This window comes from Branchiostoma lanceolatum, chromosome 8, assembly GCF_035083965.1.
Source record: "Branchiostoma lanceolatum isolate klBraLanc5 chromosome 8, klBraLanc5.hap2, whole genome shotgun sequence".
In the NCBI taxonomy this organism is placed as follows: domain Eukaryota; kingdom Metazoa; phylum Chordata; class Leptocardii; order Amphioxiformes; family Branchiostomatidae; genus Branchiostoma; species Branchiostoma lanceolatum.
The window spans coordinates 15,005,280-15,024,888 of NC_089729.1; the positions used below are offsets into that span (position 1 = coordinate 15,005,280).

A 19,609-nucleotide genomic window follows, 5' to 3' on the forward strand; every position below is an offset into this window, starting at 1 on the left:
GAGACCTGAACCGTATCATGACGGAGAACTTTCCAGAAAAACTTGTTAGTGAAGTCATCACGTATGCCCACTGGGGAGAGAATTGAGTGAAGTTGATAAAACGTTCAATTTCGAACCCGCTATCAGTTAGCGTACAGTTTTCCGATAAGCACGCGCTAACATATTCACCGACGTTCTCTTTACTTGGCACTAGTACAACTAAGATGTAGTGTAAAGATAAAGCAAGCAGAAAATAATTTTTTGCCACTTACTTGTACTGTTAACTTCGATCCAATAAAGGAAAACGTTAACGTATACAAATTGAATACTTGGCAGAACAAGGAGCCTTCTTCAGGATTACTGGCCATTTACTTAAACCACATGACCTTGTCGTCACGTGACTTTATCCAAGAGTCACGCATGAGCTTTTACAAAAACATTGGCTCCTTTTTGTCACCGATATTGTACTTGCTCAATACATGTTGTATGCCGAAAATAAAGTATTTCAACGATTAAAAATGCATACTTTGTCAGACAAACTTCACCCTATCTGGTACACAAAGTGATATTTTCTATATATTGTCCGACTCCTATATATATCCACATACATCAATTTATCTACAAATCATTCCATAAGTGAGAGAGAATTACCAATACATGACTATATTATATTGTAACCCATATACTGTTATCGACAATATATTGTAGTTGGAGTTATATTGTAGGCTAATCTAGCCTTGTAGTATTGTTAATTGAATGTCATACATTGTACCATGTACGATTGTTGAGGAATTAAGTTCATTGTCATTGTATTTCTCCAGGACACCAACTGGTGTGAATATGACTACGAGTGTAGCGGTTGCATGCGGTGCATGTGTAACCAGTGCGTGCAGCCGACACCTTGCAGGTCGGACCGGGACTGCGACAGGCCTGACCAGTGTGTGTTCCACATGGAGGGAGGCTACTATTGTGACAGACTAGTAAGTACAAAGGAATAAATTATGTCAAAATAATCATATGAAAATCACACCATTTCCTGTTATATCTAAACTTTTTGGATTGTATATTTTTATTTACCATGCGGGCTAGTATAATTCCCCCCTTAGGGTTGTTGTGATAGAATGTATGATCCCATTGGGTGATTGCACTAAAGTGACGACGACGTAGGTAACTCAACAAAATGGTGGACGTTTGAAGACACATGCAATGAATAATGTTGGTAACAATAATAATTTCCCTATGAAGGTGATACCCCCAAATTACAACTTTCATTCTTTCTCTTTGCATTTTCGTATTTACAGATATAGAACATCAGGTATGAAAAAAATCCTTTAATAGCAATATTGTTGTACTGTATGACATTGTTGCGAATGACGACCTCCATCTTGGATTCATCTAACTTCCCCAACATGACGGCTGATAGTCTAAATCCATTATCTGTGACGTCACGTTTGAAGACACTATATGGTGTATGTTGTTTCTTTTCGTACAGAAGGATTTTAACGCCATCGATACGCAGCCGGTCAAGCCCCACGAACAGCCGGTCGGGCCGGCGCCGGTGGTGCGCAGCGCCGTGAGTTGGCGGGAGCAGATGTTCCGTCCCCCGCCCTGCCTCAGTACGGACGACTGCCCGGCCGGACAGAAGTGTGTTTACCACAGCGACTACAAATTCTCATTCTGCAGGGTAGGCAGTTTTTTTTGGCTACACCTTAGGGGTAAAGCTGTTATCTTTACATTTTTTTTATTGCAAGCAAGCTAACAGAAAGTGGACAGGAGTGTGTTTACCATAGCGATTCCAAGTTCTCTTTCTGCAGGGTAGGCAGTATTTGGCGACACCTCAGGGCGGAGCTGCTATCTTTATTTTTTTTTAATTGCAAGAAAGCTAACAGAAGTCCTCTTTATATGATAGACGAAGACTTTCAAAGAAAATATTGGGTACAAATTATTGCACTGAATTTGGCCTCTCCGGTTCCTTCAATGCTATATCTATTGATATTTGTTTGTTGATTTGTTTGTTTATTTTTAGGGTCCACTGTACTGTCAACTTGACGGCGACTGCGGCAGGGGGAGGCTGTGCTTGTACCACGACTGCAGAAAACCGCCCCCTTGCTACGGCGACAATTACTGCACCCCTCCACTTAGATGCTTGTACCACCAGGACGCCGGATACTACTGTGACGTAAGCGTAAGTAACAATTTCCTTGATAAGGCTTCAAAAGTTTTTGAGTTGTTCTTGACTTAAATCCAAATGATATTGTTGAATGCTTTAAATACGTAGCTTTCTTTTAACATATTGGCACTACATGTGCAACTTGTGAATATTTCATCAACGTGGCTTAGTCGCCTTTTTGCATCATTGCTATATTTTCTCTTATTATTTCATAATAGATTCTAAAATCCTTTTGTTTTTATCGTGCTTAAGCACACTGAAGTAGTCGTTTGGCACCAAATTCCCTATTGGTAACAGAGTTAGGCAACAGGAAGAAGATAAAAAAAGCACAACCTTTTCTAAAGCTTTTTTCTTGTGCTTCTATATTTCCAGATATCCGGAAATAGTTAACCGACCATCCATGCACACGTGACCAGACAGAGACCGTCCAGAAGACGTACAGGATGCGCAAGATAGCTTTGGAGACGTCTAAGAGAAGTTTCTCCTTCAGGGGTCTAATGTTCACAAAATCACACTTTCTTAACATCCTCCAGTGGAAATTATGCTCCATTCACATCAATCAGATCATATGTGATATGATTATTACTATGAAGCCTAATGTGTAAACATTAGGTATGTAAAATGTTATTGTAAGCTGGCTGTAAAATACAAAATTCAAAAAGGAAAGAAACTGAAACGACAATTGATGAAAAAGGGCAGAGTTGAAACTATATCTATTAGATTACAAGCAGCGTTGCATACATCGTGTACATTGAAATAGCGTATAAATGTCATTTCATGCTTTAACGGGGTTATATTCTAAAACATACATTTCTATTCTGCACAATGTTCTTGGCATATTGTAAAATGGAGCATATTTGGAACGCTGTAAGCCATAAATTGAAATGAAGCAAAAGACTAGAAGATATGCTGGTACTGAAATAATAAGGAACAAACACGATAACCTCATTCTTTGTATCTGTAAAAAGGTTTTGATAATCCAAATGATAACATACCAGATATGTATGAACTTGTAGCAGGTAATGTATATAGAACACATATCACTTCTACCATTTAACAACGAAAAAACTAGTCTTTCGGTGATGGTAGTATTGTAAAAGTACACATGTAACTATACTTGCAACAATACATAATGTGTATTGTCCATTAAATGTATTACTTGGGCACGATGATAGCATATAGTATTACTAAAAAGCGGTGTTATATTAACTAATACGTGAATTTGTTCGTTCACATAATGATAACTTAAGCTATGTATGGGAGAATTCGGGTTTCATATCAAAATATGTAGGTCTATATATATATATATATATTGTGTTTGTGTCTACTTTGTGAACCCTTGCAGTATAACATTGTACAACGTGTATGTGATGTGACAAATGCTTAAAAGAGTGCACTGCATGCACCACGAAGTATTATTTTTTAGCAACATTGTAAATTGTATGTTAGTTCGAGCGCTTTTAGCACGTCTTTGTGTGAGTGTTGATACTGTGTAAAATCATGCATACCAAATGATACACTGTACAACATTCCGGTTTTATACCTTGAATCAGAATTTCCATTTGAGACCAACTGTCAGGCTTTCTGCTGTCTTTACGACATCCTTCAGACCTGTTATGTTATTGAAACTGTTTCGTCTATTATTCTATTTCAGTGTTTGTGTTTCACTATCATCATTATGAAGAACAATAGTCGAAGTTCGCGTGCTAAGCAGATATTTCCGTTAACTGCAGTTTCCAAGGTAAGGAACAGGGGGCGCTGTAACACGGTAAATCATTATGACGCACAGTGTGCCCATCCTTTAGCTTGCTCGCAAACCAGTTGAGTCTATCAGATATTCGAATCTTATTGGTGCTTAGTACATGTGTTTGTATGCAGTCAGTAATTAAATCGTATGTTTAGGTGTGGTTTGTATTTGTGTTGTCAGGTCTTTTGTTCCGAGTTTGTACCTATTATAGAATACAGTATACATCTAAACGCAACAATTGAGTTCCTAGCAATCATCACAAGTAATTGAACATTTTCATAGATATTCCATCAAAGAAATTGAAAACAAACAAATACAGGTTAGTTTTTATAAATGAACACGTGAACGATGTACACCCCCTTAACGCCAAATGGGACTCTCCAATGACGCAGGTAGATCCTTTTGTCCTTCTAGTTTCGGTGAGTGCGGACACTTCCGGATACGTAAAAATGGCGTCAAGCGCATTCAGCGAAATTACAGACGAATTTCTCGTCTGCCATATCTGTTTGGAGACCTTCAAGCAGCCTAAGATGCTGCCGTGTCTTCACACCTTCTGCCAGCCGTGTTTGGAGAGGCTCCTGGCCACAGAGCCGGTAGGAAAACTCTCCTGTCCGACGTGCCGACAGGACGTGCCCCTTCCAGAATATGGCGTCCAAGGGTTGAAGTCCAACTTCCTCGTTGGCAAATTGCACGACATTCTACAACAACAGCCGAAAGAAAAAGGAAAAACATCAGAGACACACGAGAATGGAGTCCCCTGTACGGCCTGTGAGAGAGGCAACCCTGCCGAGCTCTACTGTATGGAGTGTACCGACTACCTGTGTCAGGTGTGTAACGACACGCATCGTGGGCTCAAAGTAAGTAAGTCCCACAAAGTTGTAACAATTCAAAACCTGCAATCAGGACAATTCGTCGCCGACCTCCGGGCAAGGGAGACCTCCAAGTGTGAGAATCACAACGAACTGAACAAGTTCTACTGTGACACCTGTCACCGGGTCATCTGTCTGCACTGTGTGGTAACGGCGCACAAAGATCACCAGTATGTGGAGATAGAGAAGGCGGCCGAGAGGGAGAGAGCAAAGATAAAGGCCAAACTGTCCACAGTCAAGAACACAGCAGACCTGCATGAGAGGTGGATAGAAGAGTTGCAGTCAGTAAAGGACGACTGGCCTTTACAAGTACAGCGTACAGAAGAACAGATCGAAAAACAGGCAAAGGCTATCAAAAAGGCCGTTCGGAAGGTGAAGAGTGAGAAAATCAGTCAGCTTCGCGCCATGAATGCTGCTCGGGAGAGACAGATGGAAGCCGCCATGGAGGCAGCTGAGATGGACCTGGCCTCAGCCAAGAGCTGTGTCCAGTTCACGGACAAAGTGTTGGAGTACGGGAGTCCAGCGGAGGTCATGTCGGTGGTCGGAGAACTGACCTCACGGATGGAGCAAACCGCAAACAAGAATGTCGCTGAGAGAGCTGAACTGACCAATGGTCTCATATACTTGACCTTTGACTCACCGACTCGTGAACTGGAGCAGGACATTTCAAAACTAGTCGGAGGGATAAAACAAACATCAGTGTCAATGAGAAGTACACTGTCATCAGTTCGTACAAAGGTGACTCTCTCCTGTAGCGAGAGCCCCAAACTACTGAAAACCGTCGGAAAGCAAGGCAGTGGAGATGGACAGTTTAACTCCCCTACATCACTCGCTGTCACCGCAGATGGAGATATTGCAGTGACTGATTATAACAACAGCCGTCTGCAATTTCTTGATAAAGATGGCACTTTCAAGAAGAAGGTCGATTTGAAGTTCAACCCAGAGTGCGTGGTGGCACTGAAAAACGGTGAGCTGTTGGTTACAGGAGACGAACATAGGATTCACGTACTGGACATACAAGGAAGGGCGTCACGTGTCATCCGAGTGAAGGGTGCTGAAGAGAAAGGCTCAACTACAAATGGTATCGCTGTTGACGTTTTGGGACGGATCATCGTCACTATTGTGTACCAAGTGTTTGTACTAAGACCCAGTGGTGACGTAATTTTGAAGTTCGGCGACAAAGGTCAAGGCCAGCAGCAGTTGAGTTCCTCCCTCCATGTTACCGTTGACAGCAGCAATCAAATCATCATCAGTGATTATCACAACGACAACCTGAAGATATTCGACCCCGCCGGCCGTCATCTCTTCACGTGTGGGTCTTGTGGCTCGGGACCTGGTCAGCTGTACCACCCCTACTGTGTCATTACGGACAGCGAGGACAACATCGTCGTAGCTGACTGTTTCAACCAACGTGTTTCTCTGTTCAGTCGGACCGGCACATTTATCAGGCACGTTCTGGCACGTGGGGAACACGGACTGAACTGGCCAATGGGACTAACGCTGACTCACGACGGAAATTTGGTTGTTGCTGACTCTAATTCTATCAAGATATTCAAGATGTGAACTGAAAATCAAATCGTAACTTTTAGTCTAGTCTGGATATTAACTAAAAAGAACGAAAGGGCTAATGTCTGATTATGATTTGACATCGATAGGACTGTCAATGTTGCAAAAAACATTTTAAGATTTAATCAAAAGCTACCTTCATAAACCATCATATTGCCCATTTACAAACCATATGGAACTAAAATAAACCAACACAGACAAAAAAAATTGCAGGTTTACCAGCAAAACTTATATAACTTTCCCAAATTAACAACAAGTAAATGTCAAATTCGTCATGAATCATTTCATTATAGGCGTTAGTAACTATTATGATATTCTATTCAAACTAAGTTTGCGAATTAACAAAACATTTTGTGAACTTGGAGAGTAATTAATCAGCAAAATAAATACGATGGTGAATACTGTTTTGAGACCATTTAATCGATACACCGAATAACAATCCTGTCAAGTACATTAACAACACGGCTTCCGCAAGTACCACTCCTGCGAGACTCAGCTCCTCGAATTCGTAGAATAAGTATCTTCAGCGATGGAGAAAGGTGTTGCGACTGACGTTATCATCATGGACTTCGAAAAAGCCTTCGATCGAGTGAACCACAGCCTCCTTGTGCACAAGTTAGACCACTACGGGATCCGAGGACGCACCAACAGCTGGATTGCAAACTTCCTCAGCGACCGCAAACAGGCCGTGGTGGTGAACGGTGCCCAGTCAAGCTATGTAAACGTGAGGTCAGGTGTCCCACAGGGAACGGTACTGGGGCCGAGCCTCTTCCTCACGTACATCAACGACCTCCCGAAGAAGATCTCCTCCCCCTCACGCCTATCCACTGATGACACGGCTGTGTACCGGCTGATCGCCTGCCCTGCAAGACCCAGTTAAGCTGCAAGAGGACCTCGACAAGTTGGAAGACTGGGAGCGCGAGTGGGACATGGCTTTCCACCCAGACAAGTGCATCCAGCTACCCTTGACACGTGCTAGAAAGCCACTCAACGTGGACTCCAGCTACACCCTTCACAGTCACACCCTAAAGCGAGTGCCCTCTGCCAAGTACCTTGAGATCACACTGCAGGCAGATCTATCCTGGGGGATACACATCAATAACACATACTCAAAGGCCAACAGAACATTGGGTTTCTTGAGGCGGAACCTGAGGGTGTTTTCCGGCAAGACCAAGGAACTGGCAAGACTTTGTTAAGACAAAATGTTACAATTGGCATCATATACTAGTAGTTACATTTATCGGTCAACTGTCGCGTCATCGCTGTTGACTCAACTGTGATGTATTTGTAGAATGTTCGACATGTCGACACACATTTGTAATTACTGATGGCGTCAATCATAGTCAACAGCTGCAAACATTTTCAACACATAAATACCAAAACACTCACATCTCTAACAACAACAGCGATATGGTCCTACCGTTTCAATGGCAACGACCGTCAACAAGACGGAAAGACGCACCTCCGACACCCACCTTTCACCCAGCTTTTAAACCTCCTTGGAACCCAGGATGCCACTCCGAGAAATGATTATCGACAACTATTCTGATACCCACACACACACACTCAATAAAAAAAATTAACGAGAACCCTTGGTACTGTGTTTGGAAATGTAATGTCCGTGAATTGTACAAGGTCTCTAGAAGATTTGGGCGAACAGACAACTTGCTCTCGTCATTTTTGTTTTCGTTGAACTGTAGACCTTCTGTTTGCTTTCATAACGATACCCATAATACATAGTTCTCGACACATGTAAACATAGAGCATGGGCGTGACTGGCAGCCCCGTTTTTCGTGATTAATCATGCATTGAGAGAAGAAAATATCACTCATTATACCAGTATCTTCTAACAGCTGTAAAATTCATCTCCAAGCAGATGTTCGGAGGATAGATAAGACGTCTAGCAACGAAATAAAATATTTTGCATCGGCCGGGAATCGAACCCGGGCCTCCCGCGTGGCAGGCGAGAATTCTACCACTGAACCACCGATGCAGCTAATTCCTGTGGGTAACATCATTCTTACGGTCACTCTCAAATGTGGTTGGATACAGGAAAAGGGACCTGGCACTCTTTGAGAGATGAACCACTTTTAGAAATTGCTTCAATTCAACAAGACAGGCCAATCACATATTAACTTGTTGTCTTTTTTAAGATCTGAATGCCATACAAGCACTGTGGCATATAAACCCGTAAATACTAATGATTAAGGTTGATGTGTGTGTGATTTCTTCTCACAACGCTTTGGGGCGACATGTTTGCACTCACGAAAAAAACGCATTCTCTAATACAATCCCCAAACGCAACTTTCTAGGACAACATCATCACCCTGTTTATAACTTCTTTCATGTACCTATATGTTTTGCATGTACTTCTAGGCACTTTCGACAGATGCAAATCTGGACAGGTATACATGGTGCCTCGTTGCAGAATTCATCAACCTATAGAAAACGTGAATAAGGCATGCAACGTTTACAATACCTCGCCAAACCAGCTTATTACTTATGCTGCAGTTTTCAAAATGATCAAAAGGTGACGCTGCAATACAGTAAATTGACTTCTGTGTTCACCTTTATCTATTAATAATAATAATAGTCTTTATTGCATATTCCTGCCCAGAAGGGCTAAATGCACAGAAGACCACACGTGGTCTGTAAGGAACATAAGGTAAAACATAAATTGATAAAATGCTACATTCTAATGCTAAAAACTAAAGAAAAAAATACAAACTGTGGGATATTGCTAAACTAAATGATGATCACCTAGTAGTTTCTTCTCTCTTTTTGAAACATTTGGAAATATGACTACATACTTTGTCCATTATATATTCGTTCTTACATGACATCAGGTATATAAAAGTATCCTGTTTTGACATTTTTGTACATTTCTTGTCTAATTCTATTATCTTAAACAACGATTGCCGCTCATCTTTATATAAGGAACAATCAATTAAAAAGTGGCTTTCATCTTCAACATATAAATCGTCACAGAATTCGCATGTTCTATTATTTGGAGGGGTACGGTTTTGCCTGCCAGATTCTGTGTGTAGGGAGTGGTCACTGATGCGAAGTTTACACAACGCTCTGCGATGTTCGAAGTTTGCAATGTTTAAATATGCCTCTCTTTCATATATTTTTTTGAAAGTTTTGTATGTTCTTAATTTGTTGCCTTGGTTTTCTCTTCGTCCTTTAGCGTGTAATTCTGAATTAAATTTTTGGATGTAAATATCCTTTAATCTTTGTTTTAGGTCATTTGAATGCGAATGTGTGTTTGAGGGACCGTTTATGTATAGGAAGGCAAAATCATCATGACTACAAACTAGTCTCAGCTGTTTCGATTTCGCTGCTGATTATTGTCTTTGTCAATGCCGTCTGGACCTCGGTGATCTTTTCAATTGTAATTCTGTCATTTTTTTTCTAAATTGATTTTGGATACCTCTTCTAGAATCATAGAATTGATAGTCATTATAATAGATTTATAACAATCATTAAAATCAAGATTTCAGGTCTTCGCGATATTCTAGATTTCAACAAACAAACAAACAAACGACTTTACATTACTATCTATGAATGTCGATACAACCAACCTTAACCTAAACACCGAAAATGGTACGTCCCGACGCCGAAACTGACATCTTTTGTCTTCTTAGTTTCAGTAGGCGCAGGTAACTCTGAGCCATAACGGGTTTCGAACGTTATCAGCGGAATACCCAGGAAAACGAATGCCTCATCTTGCAGGTCTGTTTGGAGACCGCGTCAGAAGATGGTGTTTACAATCACGTCGAATAAACCATTACTTATACAACATAACGTTATGTTATATAAACATAAAACTTGACCCTAGAACGGTAAGAACCTAATGCAAAATTCCTCTTTGTCAAAAGTGCTAGTGACAATCAGGAGACTTAGATATGATGTAGCGCCATTTTCATGCTGGGGTGAGGTCTGTTATTATCAACGCCAATGGGTCTCAAATGGTATGTAGAACAGCCAACACAACAAGGTAATGCTTTCTCTTGTGTAGCACCTATCCAATACATTGAGTCTCTCAAAAAATACAGTAATAATGGGTGTCTTTATTATGAGATCAGCTTAATTTTCTTAAATTCTGTTGAAAGATTTTTAGCAGAGCTCAGATCGTGTATGTGTTCTTCGCATTTGGATGGAAAGCCCAACTGTATGACCTCCCTCCTGGTCCCAAAACTAAGATTGGAACGCCATACGATGACGTACCCAGGTAATGTCAACAAAATTCTTAGCCTTTGCACTGCAATTGTACTGCATGCAAACACCACTGGGTAAATATGGCGTCCAACGCATTCAGCGAAATTACCGAGGAATTTCTTGTGTGTCAGATCTGTTTCGAGGGCTTCAAGCAGCCTAAGGTGCTGCCGTGTCTTCACACCTTCTGCCAGCCGTGTTTGGAGAGGCTCCTGACCAGAGTGAGAAAACTCTCCTGTCCGACGTGCCGACAGGACGTGCCCCTCCCACAAAATGGCGTCAAAGGGCTGAAGTCCAACTTCCTCGTTGGCAAATTACACGACATTCTACAACAACAGCCGAAAGAAAAGGGGAAAACATCAGAGACACACGAGAATGGAGTCCCCTGTACGGCCTGTGAGAGAGGCAGCCCTGCCGAGTTCTACTGTATGGAGTGTACCGACTACCTGTGTCAGATGTGTAACGAAACGCACCGTCGGCTCAAAGTAACTAGGTCCCACAAAGTTGTAACAATCAACGACCTGGAATCAGGCCGATTTGTCACCGAGCTCCGGGCAAGGGAGACCTCCAAATGTGAGGATCACAACGAACTGAACAAGTTCTACTGTGACACCTGTTACCAGGTCATCTGTCTGCACTGTGTGGTAACGGCGCACAAAGATCACCAGTATGTGGAGATAGAGAAGGCGGCCGAGAGGGAGAGAGCAAAGATCAAGGCCAAACTGTCGACAGTCAAGACCACAGCGGACCTGCATGAGAAGTGGATAGAAGAGTTGCAGACGGTAAAGGACGATTGGCCTTTACAGGTACAGCGTACAGAAGAACAGATAGAAAAACAGGCAAAGGCTATCATACAGGCCGTTCAGAATGTGAAACGTGAGAAAATCAGTCAGCTTCGCGCCATGAATGCTGCTCGGGAGAAACAGATGGAAGCCGCCATGGAGGCAGCTGAGATGGACCTGGCCTCAGCCAAGAGCTGTGTCCAGTTCACGGACAACGTGTTGGAGTACGGAAGTCCAGCGGAGGTCATGTCGGTGGCCGGAGAACTGACCGCACAGATGGAACAAACCGCAGAGAACAAGATTGCCGAGAGGGCTCAACTGACCAAAGGTTCCATGAACTTGACCTTTGACCCTTTGGAGCAGGATATTGCAAAACTAATCGGAAAGATAAAACAAACTACAGTGTCATTGGAAAATATACAGTCATCAGCTCGGCCAACTGTTGCGATCGGTACTTGTAGCGGATCTCCTAAACTGCTGAAAACCGTTGGAGAGTTCGGACGCGGAGATGGACAGTTTTACCACCCTACATCACTTGCTGTCACCGCTGATGGAGACATCGTAGTGACCGATCATTACAACAGCCGTCTGCAATTTCTTGATAAAGATGGAACCTTCAAGAAGAAGGTCAATTTGAAGTTCAACCCAGAGTGTGTGGCGGTACTGCCAAACGGTGAGCTGTTGGTGACAGGAGACGGACATAGGATTCACGTACTGGACATACAAGGGAGGGAGTCACGTGTCATCCGAGTGACGGGTGCTGTAGAGAAAGGCTTATCTACACTAGGCATCGCTGTTGACGATTTAGGACGTTTTATCGTCACTTTCGAGTACCAAGTGTTTGTACTCAGTCCCAGTGGTGACGTAATTCTGAAGTTCGGGGACAAAGGTCAAGGTCAGCAGCAGATGGGTTCATTCCTCCGTGTGGCCGTCAACAGCAGCAACCAAATCATCATCAGTGACTTTCACAAGCACAACCTGAAGATATGTGACCCCGCCGGTCGTCATCTCTTCACGTGCGGGTCACTTGGCTCGGGACCTGGTCAGCTTATATACCCCTACTGTGTCATCACGGACAGCGAGGACAACATCGTCGTGGCTGACTTTGTCAACCAACGTGTTTCCCTGTTCAGTCGGGACTGCACGTTTATCAGGCACGTTCTGACACGGGAGGAACACGGACTGAACTATCCAATGGGGCTAACGCTGACTCACGACGGACATATGGCTGTTTGTGACATTCACTCAATCAAGATATTAAAGATGTGAACTAAAAATCAAATCGTAACTTTTAGTCTAGTCTGGATAATAACTAAAAAGATCGTGGGCTAATGTCTGATTATAATATGACATCGATAGGACTGTCAATGTTGCAAAAAACATTTAAAAATCTAATAAAAAGCTACTTTCATAAACCATCATATTACATTTACAAATCATGTGGAACTAAAATAAACTAACACATAGAAAAAATATAATTGCAAGTTTACCACCAAAACTTATATATACCTCCCAAATCAATAACAAGTAGATATCAACTTCTTTATGAATCATTTCATTATAGGCGTTAGTAACTATTATGATGTTCTATTCAAACTAAGTTTGAGAATTAACAAAGCATTTTGTGAACTAAGAAAGTAGTTAATCAGCAAAATAAACACTACGATAATAGTGAATATTGTTTGGAGACCTATCAATCGATACGCCGAATAACAATCCTGTCAAATTAAGACAATCTCGTCAAATCAAGACCTTGTTAAAACAAAATGTTACAATTCACATCATATACTAGTACATGTAGTAACATTTATTGGTTAAATGTCGCTTTATCACTGTTGACTCAACTGTGATGTATTTTTAAAACACCTGACACATATTTGTAATCACCGATGGCGTCATTCATAGTAAACAAATGCAATTATTCTAACACATCAATACCAAAACACGTCTCTAACAAAAACAAACAAAAAGAGTGAATACAGTTTATGCAAACATGCACGTATTCATCAAACAAAATAAAGGATCGCATTGTGTTTAAGCTAGAATATTTGTCAAACTTGTCAAAGAACAATATTTTAGAGGTCAACAGTTCATGCAATCGTTACATTCTGTGCACCTTTAACCCACTTTTGACGTCACGGGTCCATGTCAGAAGTACTTGAATCAATATGCCGAAGAATCATTTTTTAAAAAGTGCCAATTTTTTTAATGCAGTGAGTGGACACAATCTTGTATTAGAGAGAACAAACACCTAAAGCTCGATTATCTTGTCTTCCGACGTTAATTTCTTTGTGGTCAGTTAATCTGCGATTAATCATGCAACACTTTTATAAGCCTCTTGGTATGAATTTGTTTATGTTATCTTTCCAACATTACAAATTCTGACAATTTCGTTTGTAAACTGTTGAATATATTCTAATCATTTTGTGTCTTCGTTATTTTTGTACGTAAGCCTCACAGTAGGACTGTTGTGGAATCACCGGGTGTGAATCGTGTTCATCACCACGTACGGGAGAAGTAATTTAAACAGTCTGCGGATGTTTGTGTTCTGTAAACAGCCTTGTTTGACACGTTAAAGGAATGTTTCACCACAGTCTCCGGTTCACTGGATGTTGAAGGCTGCTACATTCTATTTGCGTCACTGAAACCACGACAAAAGACATCCAGGTACGATAGTATTATAGTTCTACAAAATTATAACATTTGGTATGTTTGCCCCTGCCATTATTTTAGATTAGCTTGATATTGTGTTTATATCACTCTAATGATAGGTCAACCTAGCAGCTGGTTTGATTCTATGCTTCTTACTAAAACTTACTTCACATACGTTTTTTGGCTATGGTGGCTCGGTTGTGCCCCAGTAGTTGGGACGGACGAAATCACAATTGGCGTTGAAATCTCCCAAGATCAGGATAATTTGGGGGTTATCGATTGACCGACATGGCGGACAATGTATATTTTTTTTATAGAATTTTTACATTAAAAGAAGAGACGGTGCAATATTAGTTTATATTATCGTTTTGAAATGCTGACTCGTAGACACTAGCATGATAAGTATCAAATGCAGGTTTTAAAATATAACTTTTGTTATTAAACATTATGCAAGAATGATGATGTGTATCGTTGTCTGTTTGATGTTATTTAACGGTAGAAATGTTGACAACGATTTCAGAATGAACAGCTATAGTTTTTCTTCTTTCAGCCTCGCCATGATACTATCTGTTGCCTTTCTGGCCCTGTCCGTGAGCTTTTGCGCTATAACTAGTGTTGAGGCTTTGAAGATTGGGGCCTTTAACATACAGATTTTTGGAACTAACAAGATGTCGAACACGGAGGTAGCGGATATGCTTGTCAGGGTAAGCGACAATATACTGCAGGATGCTTGTAGGGGAGTGGGTTGGGGAAGGGATTCTTTTCTCCGTCGTGTAGATTGGCACTTATTAGTATATGAAGCTATTAATGAATGTGAATGTGTAGGCATGGTACTACGTCGTAAGTTATCGTCAGCCATGTTGGAAAGTGTTTTAAGATTGTGACCTTCGTCTGCCTAAAAAATATTGTGTGTGTGTGTGTGTGTGTGTGTGTGTGTGTGTGTGTGTGTGAGTATGTGTGTTTATGTGTGTGTATGTATTTGCATATGTGCGTGTGTGTGTATGTTCGTGAGCAATTTGTGCTTAGAAAACATATTCAGAGGTCCTTAGTCTATGGATAAGTCCTCTAGATCTACTAAATTCGTTGTGCAAACACCGTCCTACCAAACCGACCCATACTTGTTTATTTAATTGTTACGTGGTAGTTCAACCATATGTTACTTTCTCACTGTACTTATTCATCATTACTCATGACGTTTGACCAATACTTTGGAGTTAGACCTCAATTCTTTTTTTCTTGAGCCATTTTGATACCTATCCATTGATATGGATTTTGAAACATTTTCTTTTTAATGTTTATGCAGATCTGTTTGCGTTACGACATTCTCTTGATCCAAGAGATCCGTGACAGTCAAGGCACCGCCATTTTGGATCTCCTAGACAGGGTCAACAGGTGAAATTTCTTCATGTTTATTTCTGTTTGTTCTGTATTGTTGTTGTTTTCTATGAAGATTTGAAATAATCACTTTCTGATCCCTGATTGATAATGAATAACGATTGTTGATGAGAGATGGCACGAATATTAGCCTGGATCCGGCATCCAGCCTTATTAGCTTTCGCCCGCTCCCAAAAGATATGCTTCCCTACCAGGCTAGCGTATCTGGGGAGCGGTCCAAATCTAGCAAGGCTGGACTCCAGGCTAAGAAATAGTCCATTAGCATTCATTGTTCAATTAGTTGTACTTTTTGCGAGATGTATTTTTCTAAGTATAAAAACAATGATGACATAGCACGATATCGGTTATCTTGAAGATTCGTACTGTTGTCTGGTGAGGAAAGAAAAAGAGATTTGAAATCACAATTGTTTTATGTAAACCTATGCACATGCACTCGTTTAAGAGAAGAATTGTAAAGTGATGTTCTCTTAGTATTTTTACCATGGCTACCCTGTCAATAAACATGTTCGTAGACAACACAACTATATATGACTCAAATATTTCATCTACCATGTATGTTTAAACTATGTACTGTATATTGTTTATGTCACTGACATGTTAGTTAGGTTTATGTTAGACGACCTGTATTTAGCCCTTCTGGGCACGAATGGACAATAAAGGTCTTCATCATCATCATTAAACCTTCATTGGTGTAAATGTTTAGCCTTGCTAAACTGTACAAGTTTGGTGCAAAGAGAAATGATCAATCTGTTTTCTTTTTCTCTCCTGCACTTAAACTTTTATTATTCAGAGCTAGTTCTGCTAACTACGACATGGTAATAAGTGACCGACTGGGCAGGACAACAAACAAGGAGCAATACGCCTTCTTCTACAGGTTAGACGTGTTTTCATTATCCTAAACACACTGATGGTTTACATAGTCTATAATGGGACGATCTAAAATGGTGCCCCCTCCCATTGGGGCTGTTTCCTTCCTACCTTTTTGTACATGAACCTGTAAAAGCGACACCTAGCGAATTATGTTAGCCCTGCTAATGTGATCGAGTGATAAGCGACACCTATCGTTTCCTGTTAGTACTACTATATGCTGTCAATGTCAGGTGTTACATTTCCCGCCCTACAGGACGGACGTCGGCTTGACTTTGACCAACTCGTATCACTATGACGACGGAGACGAGTCAATGGGCAATGACACATTCCAGCGGGAACCGTTTATCGTCCGATTCTTCTCAGATCGAACCGGTGAGGGGGGGTAAAATCCCTGGCAAGATGATTAGATCAAACTGTCGATCTATTTTTTGAGAAAATTAATATGTTTCATTGTACTATGCTAGCTTTACAAATGTATTTTGTTTACGTCATATTCTAGTTGTCGAAGACTTTGTCTTGGTGGCCATCCATACTGACCCCCACGAAGCAGTCGCAGAGTTGCAGGCTTTAGACACTGTCCGAGAGAGCATCGTCTCCAAGTGGCGTGTCACGGTTAGTACGCTTAACAGAAATTTGCAACGTTTGCTTTGTGTCTTCCTTTTCTCTCTTGTTTCGCAGCGCATGTAATGCCTGAATACACCGCCTGATGGCGTGACTTACCAGTCCCGCATGACACCAATGCTGGTAGAGCCAGAACAGGTATCTTTGATATTAATCTACGACCGGTCGCCTTTTTCTCCAGGATGTTATGATCTTGGGAGATTTCAACGCTGATTGCGATTTCGTCCGCCCCATCCACTGGGACAGCATCGGCCTCTGGACCAGGTATCGGACCTATGATTGGCTGATAGGTGATGACGTCGACACGACTATAACTTCGACCGACTGTGCCTACGACAGGTACGTATCATTTCATGTTTAGACACTCATCAGCACACTATGAATAAGATTTTGTCATTCCAATAAGGTGAGTTACTGTTCTATCCAAAAGACGCCACATGCGGTTCTTATGGTCATACAATATATGTTTATAATGGTGCATACTGCTCTCTCAGCATTTATACTAAAGAGTTTAGCATTTAAACACATGTAACTGCTGTAGTGCTTGTACTTTTGTGTTGCCCGGGGGCTATAGAAACGGAGATGGGCTCCGCTAATGTTGACAGAGCTAGTTAGTATGACCGGCTAATGATCTGAAATAATATCGTTACATCAGCGTAGTTCTACATGATCTTTTTTTTACAGGATTGTAGTGTCTGGACCGACTTTGAGGGGCGGTGTTGTCCTGAACAGTGCAGGTGTCTACAATTTTGCCAAGGACTTAGGCCTGCTTTGTACTTGCGAGGTAAACAAAACATGCTTATGGCGTAATGTCTGTCTATGTAGAAGTAAACTAAAAGGTTCTGCACAGAATATCTCTAGTGGTTTGGGACGACCTATTATTCGTAGCTACCTCCATAATAGTAGCATTTTTTGATGGGAAAAATCAGTTTTTCGCCATTTTGATTTGTAGCGAAAAGCGCCCCTTGTGACAATATCCGTGCATTGCAACCACCATTCAATGCATGCCAATTCTGCAATCTACAAGTGAGAAGAGCGCCCCTCGTGACAATATCTATGCATTGCAACCACCAATCCATGCATGTCAATTCTACAATCAACAACTGTTACAATTGGAAGTATCATCTCACAATCTCGTACTGTATTTCAGGCATTAGCTGTCAGCGACCATTACCCAGTGGAAGTGGACCTGATTGAACCCGGTAAGTGGTCATTTTGTATTCCATCAGTAACTTCATGGAACCATAGCCTCGTTTCCATGAACTCTCGCGAGAACTTGACGACACGAGAGCCACAGTGACTGAGATCTAAGAATATAGTCTATTTCAACAGCTTTGTTTTTGCTGTCTCTAACGAAAGATCTATATACCATAAGTTACGTGCTAGTTGCATTTACAGAAGTTTGTGGAAACAAGTGTATATATGTTTGTCGCAGAAGAGACGCTCAACAAACAACTAGTTAGTTTTTAAACACCAATGTTCTAACAGTCTGCATGTACCATGCAATACAGGTGCACCTGCTAGCGCTGTTACACCTGCAGCTGATCCACGTCCGGACAGCTACCTGGCCGATATGAGTGTCCCTCTAGGTGAGCTCGACTTCAGCCGAGCCCTATCGACACTTCGCTATGCTGCAGAGCAAGTCAAATACGCTAGTGGTGACAGGCGTATGTGGCTTGAAACCTATAGGGAGGCCGCTGCTCTTGTGGAGGAAGACATCATGCTTGACGAATCACATTTGGCGTCTCACACTTAATCGTATCAGAATGTAACAAACCTTGCAGAGGAAAATAAACATCATGTTACGAAAGCGTTTCTGGTAATCCTGCATTGTATGGTTTTGAATATTGTCGTAAAGTTATTCTAGATTCCTGCACAGTAGCCTATCAAAACTAGTAACAAAATAACGTTAACGACTGTTACAATACTTCTGGTGGATGAATAAAACAGAAAAACAAAAAGAAACGTACGTTAATGAAGGCTAGACATTCATATGATAAAATGCGCAAATGACAGAAACTCAAGAAACTGGGTGGACTGTGGAAGGGTCAAGCAACTGAAAGTTGACCGTTTCCTAAATGTGCTCGAGTAACTGTCATCTTGACAGGGACATATAAGGTGTAAAGGGGCTTCCTTCGACCTTTGACCTATTTCTCACGTCACACCTGCGGCAAATCACGTGTTCAGAGTGACTTGGTTGAAAATTCGGATTAGTCCTTTTTGTTTTTAGTCGAAGAAAAGTTGAACCTTTCCATGATTTATTTCACCAACTCAGATGAACGTTCATGCTATATGCTTTAAAGGAGTGTGTAATCAAAATTATATTTATATCAACGTAAAGAAACAGTACAGTTTTAATCAACAACGAAACGCATACAATGAGAGATTACTAATTCAGAATGTTCAGTAAAAGGCGTAATTGTCAATAGACACATTTGTTAAAATCGAATAACGGCTATTGTTCAAGCACAAGTGAAAATAATTCAAATCAGGACTCACAAAAAGGATGTTATCTGAAATTTGAAAAAAAAAGACAAGTAAGTGTATAAGACTATAATTCATGTACAATGGGGACAATCAGTATTTGGGTCACACGTCTTGGGACCTATTTGTCAGTCAACGCTGAGTCTAAAACACCATAAGTTTGTAATGCCATAGCTCTTACGTCTAAAGAAGGTATACTGTTCGATTCATTCAGGGATTATACGTTTTGGGGTCATATCATATGGGACACATAGAT

At 41.2% G+C, this 19,609-nt stretch overlaps 4 protein-coding genes and 1 non-coding gene across 5 annotated transcripts in view; 4 read left to right on the forward strand and 1 right to left on the reverse strand.

Moving 5' to 3' along the window:
- LOC136440304 (uncharacterized) overlaps window positions 1-4,063 on the forward strand; it is a 38,207-nt gene extending 34,144 nt beyond the window's left edge. The window contains exons 4-7 of the mRNA XM_066436261.1: window positions 801-959; window positions 1,472-1,663; window positions 2,006-2,164; window positions 2,522-4,063. Coding sequence (XP_066292358.1) covers window positions 801-959; window positions 1,472-1,663; window positions 2,006-2,164; window positions 2,522-2,539 — 528 coding nt within the window. The 3' untranslated portion in view covers window positions 2,540-4,063. The remainder of the gene's footprint in view (window positions 1-800; window positions 960-1,471; window positions 1,664-2,005; window positions 2,165-2,521) is intronic.
- A 196-nt stretch (window positions 4,064-4,259) lies between these two features.
- Window positions 4,260-6,706, forward strand: LOC136440303 (tripartite motif-containing protein 2-like). Its single transcript, XM_066436259.1, has one exon. The coding sequence runs from the start codon at window positions 4,280-4,282 to the stop codon at window positions 6,326-6,328; it is 2,049 nt and encodes a 682-aa protein (XP_066292356.1). The 5' UTR covers window positions 4,260-4,279; the 3' UTR covers window positions 6,329-6,706.
- Window positions 6,707-8,253: 1,547 nt separating this feature from the next.
- Window positions 8,254-8,324, reverse strand: Trnag-gcc (transfer RNA glycine (anticodon GCC)). Its single transcript has one exon. It is a non-coding gene; the product is annotated as a tRNA-Gly (tRNA).
- A 2,308-nt stretch (window positions 8,325-10,632) lies between these two features.
- Window positions 10,633-12,720, forward strand: LOC136440684 (tripartite motif-containing protein 2-like). Its single transcript, XM_066436784.1, has one exon. The coding sequence runs from the start codon at window positions 10,633-10,635 to the stop codon at window positions 12,598-12,600; it is 1,968 nt and encodes a 655-aa protein (XP_066292881.1). The 3' UTR covers window positions 12,601-12,720.
- A 1,183-nt stretch (window positions 12,721-13,903) lies between these two features.
- On the forward strand, window positions 13,904-18,682 carry LOC136440305 (deoxyribonuclease-1-like). Its single transcript, XM_066436262.1, has 10 exons — window positions 13,904-13,998; window positions 14,534-14,687; window positions 15,287-15,375; window positions 16,169-16,252; window positions 16,502-16,620; window positions 16,748-16,860; window positions 17,051-17,208; window positions 17,554-17,653; window positions 18,020-18,071; window positions 18,381-18,682. Exons 2-10 carry the CDS (start codon window positions 14,541-14,543, stop codon window positions 18,623-18,625), a joined length of 1,107 nt encoding a protein of 368 aa, XP_066292359.1. The 5' UTR covers window positions 13,904-13,998; window positions 14,534-14,540; the 3' UTR covers window positions 18,626-18,682.
- Window positions 18,683-19,609: the final 927 nt, after the last annotated feature.